General features: G+C 47.0%; 1 protein-coding gene across 1 annotated transcript; it reads right to left on the bottom strand.

Annotated features, from left to right (window-relative positions):
• Nucleotides 1–3,029: 3,029 nt before the first annotated feature.
• On the bottom strand, nucleotides 3,030–5,541 carry LOC149334066 (uncharacterized). The gene is made up of 2 exons (XM_089557853.1): nucleotides 5,272–5,541; nucleotides 3,030–3,263 (listed from the first exon to the last, which is right to left on the bottom strand). The coding sequence occupies exons 1-2, from the start codon at nucleotides 5,539–5,541 to the stop codon at nucleotides 3,030–3,032; spliced, it is 504 nt and encodes a 167-aa protein (XP_089413979.1).
• Nucleotides 5,542–10,111: the final 4,570 nt, after the last annotated feature.

The following is a 10,111-nucleotide window of genomic DNA, read 5'->3' as shown; positions in this document are numbered from 1 at the left end:
AAAGCTAATCTAGCCGCCAATTGCAAAACATCTAAGAAACGTCGTCTAGATTTTGAACGCTATGCCGTGATAGTTTCGCTTGCTGAACAGCTCACTAGAAAAGTAATTGCGGCTTACGGCATATTAGCGTCTTTACAAATAAGGACACATGCGTCAGTGCGCCATCACTGTTGTCATTCCAGAAAACGGAACCAAACAAGCGTCAATCAATTGCTGATCTGAAAAAGAAAAAAATCTAACACTGCAACAGTCGGTTCCGTGACAAAAAGAAGCTTTTTTTTTTTTTTGCAAACACTGCTTTTACCGATTTTACATGCATGAATAACTGAACTGAGGCACACACATGATTACTGACTTTTTTTCTGCCGTTTTAGCGGACAGGCGAAAGACTATTTTGCTCGAGGCAGGATCTCCTTCCTACGTAGAAGACCACGATGAACGGGCAGCGCCGCAGGACGGAGCGCTCGCGAGGGAGATGGGTTGAATAAGGGCATCAGGCAAAAATACTATCGGCAAAATCAAATTCGAAGCACAAGCATGGGGTTTTAGGGAATTGAAACAGTGCCCTTCACGCCTTGTACAGAGACAGCGGGGAAATTTTATTTCGCGAACCAGGCCCGAGTCTCCGTTTAGGACTAAGTGGGAGAAGTGAGTCTACAATCCGGCGTGGTGTGGTGGTTATCCAACAAGCGTTAAATATGCGATGCGCGCAACCAGAAGAAGCCAGAGCGTTGGGCGGAGAGCAGCAGCTTCCCGGGTTTTCCCGGGAAGGGGACAGAGGGACCTAAATTGTAGTGCGGTGATTGGCGCGTAACGCGGGAAGAATGTCTGCCTAATATCAGGGCAGGCGCTTGCATAACTGATTCCGGAGGTGGCGAAGGCAGTTGAATATATCGTAGTTTTATTGGTCACAACGTAATTAGCTCGAACTTCTTTATTGAAAGTAGATTCGCTGCGAGTATGGTGTGGAGAAGTAGGAGCAATGAGGCGGCGGGAGGGGGTAAAGCGGAGTGGGCGTTTGCGATGCAATAGGATGCTCATTCTTGGTGTTGCTACCATAGGGCATGACCCCGTTACTCTTTCTGTTCCCTGACAACCGAAGACACATTCTAGGACGTTCAGGTGAGAGTGATGGTGCAGGTAGACATTCTTAATGCTGGAATATGTCATAATTATGCTAGTGGCAAATTCGAGAAATAGACCCGAAGGGAGACAGGCGATGCTGTTGGCGACATGGGCGGGTCAACGCCCACCTACATCGCCAATGGCAGCTTTCCGCAGCGTCACCTGATAAAGCAGCCGAGCACCTAAGTGCCATGCAGAGCAGCCGAGAGCTATTGCACACAAAACAGCGAAAGCAGTAGGGACGTGGAGATCTCTGCTCAGCGCGAAAAGGGGAAGCGGCTTACGGCGCAGGCTGCTCAAGCCGCAGAAGCGGCTAGTGAGACCATGCGCCAAGAGTTAGCAGTCAGGGGTCCAGACCAATACGTGCATATGAGCTGAGCATGTGCATTTGCCGAACGCATTATTTCTGGCGCACAGTCTAGAGCCCGAGAAATGTTGTTACCGCTACTCTCAAGCAGAATGACTTTGCCTTTCGGAGAAGGATCGAATAACAAGGCAGTGTTAGGCTTTAATGCGTGTGCAGCGAACCTCGCCGCATTAGCCAAGGCAAATCACTGAAATGGAGCGCGAAAAAAGTATTGCTTTTTGCTGCTTAAACGGACTGAAATGTGACGGCTACTGAGCACTATAACGGCTCCGAGAACATGGCTTTATAGCTTTATTTTCATGTATTGTGCACTGTTCCGGTTCTGCCTTTGATATACGCCTAGCTTGATGCCCTGTGCTTGGCATAGCTACAGCGATATGGGTTAAGAAATCTAGAGAACATGTGTTTCACCCCACGTTCATCGATGCTGTCCAAGCCAATGCCAGCCCATTTTCTTTCCACGTCGCCGCTTAGCAAATCTTCTCTAATAATATCTTTTGAACTTCTCGTTTAGACGTCAAACATAGCGCTGCTTTCAACTGGAAAAACCAAGACCACGCTGGAATAACGAAAACAAACTTGAAGTGCGGCAACTGGCCGGTAACGTGAGATTCTTCGAAGCCAAAATTTGGTAGTGAATAAGTTTTTTTCTTGTTCACTTCCACTGTCCCTGGTGGAGTGCGTCTGAAGTCAATATGCGTACAGTCGTGACGCCACTGTGCTTGGACCACTCTGTCTTGAGCGCTGCAGTAACCATGCTGGACGTCACTATGCTGTCATTGGTGAAGTCACTGTGCCCATACCTCTCAGCATAGCCCATTTAAGAGAAATTACTACATGCTTATAAATAAGCATGCTGAGCTGTTACGCCGGCGAAGAAAAACCGGGAAACATGTCGGCAACTGCTTTAGCTGTAAAATAAACACATTTGAGCGTGCAAAAAATACACGGCCTTTGACGCATACCATAGCGGAGAAGAAAGGTGTTATAATATAATACAATAACACATATACAACAACACATAATATAACACATACAATCCACGCAGCATTTTCTTCGGGGTTCTGAGTACATAAACCTTAGGCCACATGGCTGTAATCTCTATAAACTTTGTGCATTGTGCAGGATCCTGCATGCGTTGGTGTTATGAGCACATGTTCTAACTGCACCCAAAATACTGAACAGCAAATAAAACTTGCACTTCTGTGTCGATACAATACGAAAACAACGCAACGCGATATTTCTCACGCAACATATTCTATACTAACTTAAAATTGGTTCTATACGCACCATGAAGGCTCGAATCGTGAAGCTGTGTCCTTTGCCCTAAAATACAAGAAGCCGCACGTGGTGTTTGCTGCACTCTCAATATCCTTTCTAAGTTAACAAATAATAGCCCGCACGACAAGGTAAGGTTTTTACGTGGGACCGGAGAGGCACATCCAGGAACGATGCATGCGATACAGACTTCGCTTGGACCCGTTGCATCACCTTGACGTCCACATACCCCGTCGTGCTCGCTACTCGGTGTGATCGCCTAGTTTGTTAGGTACGTGCATTTGTCTTCGCGGTTCATAGGCGAACCGGGCGAGCATCGAAACGCCGCTGAGAAGGGCGCGAAATTGCGGACGGCAGCGTTGCAGGCAGGAGACCAGCGGCGTCCGAAGTTGTCTTCACGGCACAAAGTGAAGCACGCGGTCATGAAGAAGATTTGTTCTCCGCTGTATTCTTCCATGCCTTTCAGACGCGGCTCTTCAGAGGCGCTCGCTGCCTGCGCGAGAAAAGTGACGCTGATGGAATAGGAGCACCAAGTTTTCACGCCGCACTAGGCATGTTGTACAGCCCCTGGATATGCAAACATAGCAAGACACAAAACTTGAAGCTGCGGTGCAGAAATACAAGGTACGGGGAGGTTGACAAAATACCGTTAAAGCACTTCTTCATGCAAAATAGTTATATTTCGAACAGTGCAGAGCATGGGATGGCAGCCAGAGCCAATTAAGCACAGTTTTGCCAGCTGTTTTGTCCATTGCACGCATTGAAATGCGATCGTATTTCGCTCTTCCACACTCGAGTGTTTAAGAGCGAGGCTAAGTTTGTATTCTTGTCCAAACGACAGTTTTTCCCGTTTTCCAGCCATATAGCTCGGCCTCTGGTCTCCAGGGCATACAGTTATACACTGTGTAGCTTGAAGGAAACTCCGTAGAACGCCTGGATTACAGTACTGCATGAAATGCGTTGGGAAGTCCCTTTATGTTGTACGCCTACATTCTTTTGAAATGTTTAGAGCCGAAGACTTGCTCCGAAGAAATATAACCTTGCTTATTTATAGCATCCGCGAAAGTCCTGTGTTTTTGAAGGGCCAGGAGAAGAGTTCGTCTCACTTTCAGGAGATATTGTGGAAAGCTAGCGATGCATAATCAGCCACGCAGCCTACACCAAGCAGTATACTTTTCTCCAAAGGCGTTTCCTTCTGGTCATCATTCCCTTAAGCGACCTGCATTTATTTAGGGTAGTATTCACGCTTGCAAATACGCAGGTGCTCTTTTCATCCTGATGAGGCCCACACTCAAGAAGTGGCATCCTACTGAAGCTTATGTATAGTCTATAAATGTTATAGAGCGTCCTATTTAGTAATGACGCTCTACCGCTTCACAATGATTGGCGTTCGCACAGGTGTAAAGGTAAGCGCAGGTGCAAAGCGAAGTAGATTGGTCTGTGTATGGCTGCGCACCTGTGCTCTGGCGTTAATAATTTACGAAATTTACCACTGCGATAAAGCGCATTTCGGTGAGAGCTGAGGTTTTTTTATAAGGTTTACTTTTTCTAACAGGACTGAAGTAAACGCGTTCCGAAACCAGTAGTGTTTTTTTGAGTTGAGGGTGGATTATGTGTGCGCGCAGGGAGGAGGTGTAGAGTAAGCGTTACGGCACACCTATAGCCTACAAGTTGCCTAAACATCACAAACACCCATTTTCCTTCCGGCCGCGCATCAAGCGTACTCTACACCCCTGCCGCCGTGAGGGAAGATGGTGGACAAAGGGAAACGTGCGCAAACTTCACGGCTGTGCAATCGTGCCCAGACCACTTTGGGATTGACATTGTGACCAATCAGCGTAGCGCGTTGCCGTGCCGTCATGCGTGGCGTTACTGACCGCGAGCATTGCGCGTTGTCATGACTCCAGGCCTGGCTACGCCAACGACGCCGACGCCAGATAAAGGGCAACCGTCACTTTTACTGCGAAAGCAATACTACTTGCACTTTCAGCCTTTGCCGTGGCGCAGCGGTGCCATCATTGACCTTTAGTTGACCTCTGTGTGACGTCATGTGTGACATCACGCCGAAGAGATGGGCGACCGACTCGCGCCGTCGCAAGCCGCCGCGGTGCCACCACCGGCGCCTAACTCCTGCGCTCTCCGCTAGGAGCGGCATTTAGGGGCTTTAGTTACGCTGAAGAGATTAGGCTCGACTCACGTTGCTAGAAAGCAGTAGCTGTGCCAACAACCAGCGGCTTAACATTGCTTCGCGGCGATGCCGCCTACCACTGGGGAAGCTCGTCGAACGCGCGTAAAAGAGAGCGGCGAGCTACAGAGACAGAGGAAGAGCGTGAAACAAGACTCGCTAAGCGACGTGCCCAGTATGCGGCTCGGCGAAAACGTGCGAGCTCTTCAGTGGATGATGGGACTGATTCGCTCAGTGTTGTCGACAGTGAAGATGGAGCCAGCTGCTTTCGCAATTTCCCGGCTTAACCAAGTTGAGCCACAGCCATTTTTTTCACCTGAGCGTAAGCGGCGTGTGCCACAGCCAGTGCCGGCAGGTAGGGGAACGCCTCGTCCTTCTCCTTTTCGTAGGAGCAGTTGAGCGCCAGAGCCAGCCGGTCCCTATCCGAGGCTACGAACGATTCTCGGCTGGCAGCGGCGATCGTTTTCTTGCGAACATCCATGTAACGCAGGAGGCGCGTAGCATACTCGAAGCCGAGACCGCCGTACGACATGGCCGGCGTGCCTCGCCGGTAGTAGACAGGCGATTCCAGCGCGGCGGTTGCCATGGTTACGGTCTTCAGCACCGCATTGTCAGCCGATAACGACGATGGGTTTACCCTGTAGAACCGGGTGGCCGCAATCTGCGGGTTGCTGCAAAGAGACCGCGCTTTCGCTGACTGCCGTTAGTTTTCGGTGCTATAGGTGGTTAATAATTTTTTAAGCTCTTGCGGCAATTTTGCAGAGCATATGTTGCACCTAGAAAGATGCCTTTAACAAATAGAGTACCGGCCTGAAACCGTCCTAAGGGCGGCTTAGATGATTTATTCATGCAGCCAGTTCCTTGTTCATGCAGCGAGCAAGCGCCGCGACAGTCTGGTGGTTTTAACTCTATCATATCTGACTCTTTTCTCGAGAAGTAATAAAACAAGAACCGTCTACTCGAGATGAATCGGGAGGAAGAACTATGAACAGAGGGACCCCAAGAAGCCGATGTAATTGGCGCCATATTAGAAACGTATTGGCAAAGGCAGGTAATACAAAGGGCCAGATTGAAACCATCTATTTGCTATACTGGGCCGATTGCCTGTGATGCTTGGAATATGACACAAGACTGCGTAAAGGAACCGCATCAAATGAGTGTGGTTAGAGAGTTGTACGCCGGCTTCTTGCATCTCGACTCGTGGGGCGTCGTGACTCACCCACACTTGCCTCTGCGTTCTTACCTACGGAGACTTTGAATCACAGGGCGTCGGTTGTGCGCGCTTAAAATGCCTATTTCTAATTGCATGATCATAATTTTGGTATTCGCAAAAGTGATGGCGTTCAAATTTGCGCTTTTGAGATACACTGTGAATTTAAGAAGTGTACAATGCAACAAGCGCCATGTGTTTCAGGAAAGATTTCAAGTACTTTTTCAATAATAGGCTTTTAGGGGTAAAAAATATGGCTTTTGTGGTCAGGGAGATCGGAAAGTTGATGAATTTTCTTTAATAAGCGGGTTAATTATATTCAGATAATATAGTTAACACCTAGGCAACTGGTTGCAATGAGCTTTGTAGCTGGCCGTTAGTAATAGCCATATCAGTATTTAGAATTTCGAAAAAGCGATTGTCCTCGGCGCTGCGGCTCGACAAAATATGACTACCTCGTGTCAAATGCATGCGATTTGGAAAAGCATGCAGGTAAAGCAACCTTTCCAGCTCACAAAGCTGGTCAAAAAAGCCAAATTTTGTCGAGCCACAGCGCCAAGGGTGACCGAGTTTTGTAAATTCTAAAAACTGATAAGGCTATTACTAACAACCGGCTGCACACCTCTAATGCAACTGAGCTCCTAATACTGATGGCTAAAAGCTAATTATTGAAAATTAGTTAACCAGCTAACTACTTCAAATGTTTCGCCGGATATCTAGTGGTCACCAACACTGGTGATACTGTACTGAAAATGCCAAATGCTTGGCTCAGAAAACCTATATTTCTGACAACTGCTTAAATTATTCCCTCGAACACCTGGCATAACGGGTTACGATGTTTCACGACTTCTAGATATTAGAATTCTCATGGCAGTCCCGCCGAAGCTGATGAATAGAGCACACGGCGTTTCATACTTATGGTGCCTTGTGGTCAGTTCAAAAGAGCGCAATAAAAGCGGCCGCTGCGCTACCTTCCGAAGGCGTGTGCCTGCTGCTCCCGGCTCGAGTGCCAGTGGCCGAAGAAGGCCCGGGCGACGTCCGGTTTCTTTCCGTACAGCCGCCGGAAGTAGAGCTCGTTGAAGTTGGGCGGCAGGGGCCACACGACCGGGTGCGTCTCAAGCAACGTGTAGTAGAGGGCGTCGCGGTCACGCGTGACCAGGTTTTGCGAAGAGCGCACTTTCTTCACCACCACGGAGTGCACCATGCTGAGGACGTCTTCGACGGTCTGCCTCTCCGTGGACCGCAGCCTGTCCGCGTGAATGGAGGCCAGAAGGATGTCGTACGTGATGCTGACCTGCGAGTTGGACAAGAGGGCGCAGAGCTTGGGTTCGAATCCCACTTGAAACCGACCCCACATCCCCCGCTTCCTGCCTTCTTTCCCCAGCTTCCACCTATTAAGCTTTGAGAGTTACTCTAGCGCGGGAAAAGACACTTTCTATGTGGTGTACGTAAAACCTTTGCCTGAAGATTTTGCTTGGTTTCAGCACCTCATAGTGCAGCTAAAAAAGGTGTCTTTTTAACGTAATATGCAAAAAAAAACACTGTTTTACTCACAAAGCAAAAATCCTCGATGGCAAATTTTGGAACTCGAACTGAACTTAGGAATAATAAAATTACGGAGGGCTGCTTACGTGCTTTGAATCTAAAAGCACGGCAGCATATGGATCTATGTTGCGAGGTTCATCAGATTCCTTCCTTTATAATAACACATCTACTCATTCGCATACAGTCATAAGGAAACGTAATACTAGGTTCACTTTTACTCGTCAAGAAGCAACATAAACTTTGTGGCCAATAAGCGGCGTGTCCTCCCCGCAATCTGACTGTCCTTCATTCAGTTTCCCGTACTTTGGGACATATTGAGGCGAAAGCCTTTAATGCCTCATCGTTGTCGGCACAAGGTTGCCAGCAGAGGTGTTACGCTTTTTCTAGTCATACCAGAAAAACAATCTTTGTGCATGATGGGATTCGAACCACCATCCTTCCGTTCCGCAAACGAGCGTGCTAAAAGCTACGCTACTTCTTGCCAACGCATACGTAGTTTTCTTTGTCTAGGACACTATAGAGTGCTTGCAGAAAGGTGTCGATTCAGACAGATGCCTGCCGAAACGCCCTGCAGTATGTCTCCAGCATATAACATTCACAAACAATTGTGCGCTTAACATCTTAACCACACATCAGTGGCACAAGAAGCAACACCGCGCTAAAGGCTTTCGCCTCACAGCACTTTAGGTCAACAAAGTGCCCCCCTGATTTTTTTTTTTTTTGCTGAAGACGTCACTGTCCAATGGTCTACTGCATACGTTAGGCGGGAGCCTGGGGAGGTCATTGAGGAATTTCATACCACGGACAGCGAAGGATGCTTGTTTAAATGCTTATGGGACCTATAACACTTTCGCATTAAAATTACGTCCAGTCAGGAAACAGAAAAATACAGATGTAGCAAAAAGTTTTACTCGTTTTCTGGAAGACAGCTCAGTCTTGGAGAAAGCTGAATCCGCCAGGCTGCGCGTTTCACAGAAGCGTCCAAAAGTGTCTATTATCTTCATGGGACCAGACAAGTATGCCATCGCTTTAACGGCTCCTACTGTATTATGGAAATGGTCAAGCAAAACCTTGTAGCTTGGAAAAGCTAGCGGGATTTATACAGTCGATTCAGTTGTTCGTGAATAACCTCAGAAAGCTAGAAATATCCAAACGGATGGCAGTAAAAATGTAGTACTGCTGTTTTAAACAGACGCTCTCATCGGTGGCCGACTAATTTACAAGAAAAAATTAACTTCACTTGAGACGCTAAAAATTAAATATCAATTACTCATTTTGCGTAATGCTGAAGTTGAAATTGACTTACAAATTAAAACTTGAAGTTGATTCAACCTGTTTTCCATGTACGCTAGTAAAGTCTGATGTGCCTAAGCAGGCTGTGGCTGTTTGCTGATCGAGCAGCAGATCAAGAATTTGTTTGGAATACCGAATCAAGTTATCCAGAGGCAGGTTTTATATGTAAATATGCAAGACAGCGTCACTCCATCTCGGAGCACCAAATAAAATTTGCAACAAAACTGCTCAGATTGTATGCAGCAGTACAAATTCGCGCACCGATTTCATTCGCACACCTCCAATGACGAACGCTTTGCCTTGACGAAGACAAATCTGCTTGTCGAAACTTTGGCTAAGCGTTGGGAGATTTCCCTCCCATGTTCTATTTCTCCGTGCTGTTGAGAAACTCATATTCATGCCTAATGTCTGCCGTGGACTTAATCTTAATTCGCATTTTTTAAGACATAAATCTTGAGGCATTTATTTCATTCAGTATATCGAACTCAGTTATTTCACATTTTCAGCATTTTCGGCAAAACGTTTCTATGAATTCACTTGAAAAATAGTGCGGTGTCAACCAACAAATTAAGCTGTGTGCAGATGTGGAGGCTGCCTAACTCGGTGTGTTTCCATTTCATGTTAGCCTAGAAAAAATGGGTGCCCTAAGTTGGTGTTCGCTATTCTCCTTAGTTGCATTGGAAGCTGGCCTATCGAAATTTGAGTTACTATATATAGAGTCAATTTTATAACAGGTTCCAGTAATGCTGTCTAAATCACTCGCATAGGTTGACGTAGACACTCTACAGGAAACTGACACTTCAAGGCCGCCATGGCCCTATTCTTTTCAGATAGGGAGACGATGTGGCTGTTCCATTTCAAAGGTACTCGAGCTGAATGCGAAGTTATTTACCCATTACTCTATTTGCATTCCATCGTTATTACAGAGGTAACAGTCAGATGAGAGCAAGGACAGTGGTTAATGAAAAATAGCCATTTTAAATGTTTTTTAAAGCCTGCCAGGTTCAGCAACCATATATGGTTGCTGATTTGCGACAACTTGTCGGCTACTCTCTTTAACATCTATCGCTAACGTTTGAACGCCTGTAAATTAATCAATCACTTCAAA

The sequence above is a fragment of the Amblyomma mixtum genome, chromosome 8, assembly GCF_055824585.1.
Source record: "Amblyomma mixtum isolate Tamu chromosome 8, ASM5582458v1, whole genome shotgun sequence".
Taxonomy (NCBI): Eukaryota; Metazoa; Arthropoda; class Arachnida; order Ixodida; family Ixodidae; genus Amblyomma; species Amblyomma mixtum.
This window is presented reverse-complemented; position numbering and strand designations above follow the sequence as displayed.

Excerpts from the sequence above, each read along its gene's own strand:
- LOC149334066 (XM_089557853.1), bottom strand. The coding sequence starts at position 5,541 with ATGGCAACCGCCGCGCTGGAATCGCCTGTCTACTACCGGCGAGGCACG. Across the intron at positions 3,264-5,271 it reads CACACGCCGCTTACGCTCAG|GCAGCGAGCGCCTCTGAAGA; the intron begins GTGAAAAAAATG and ends TTTCTCGCGCAG.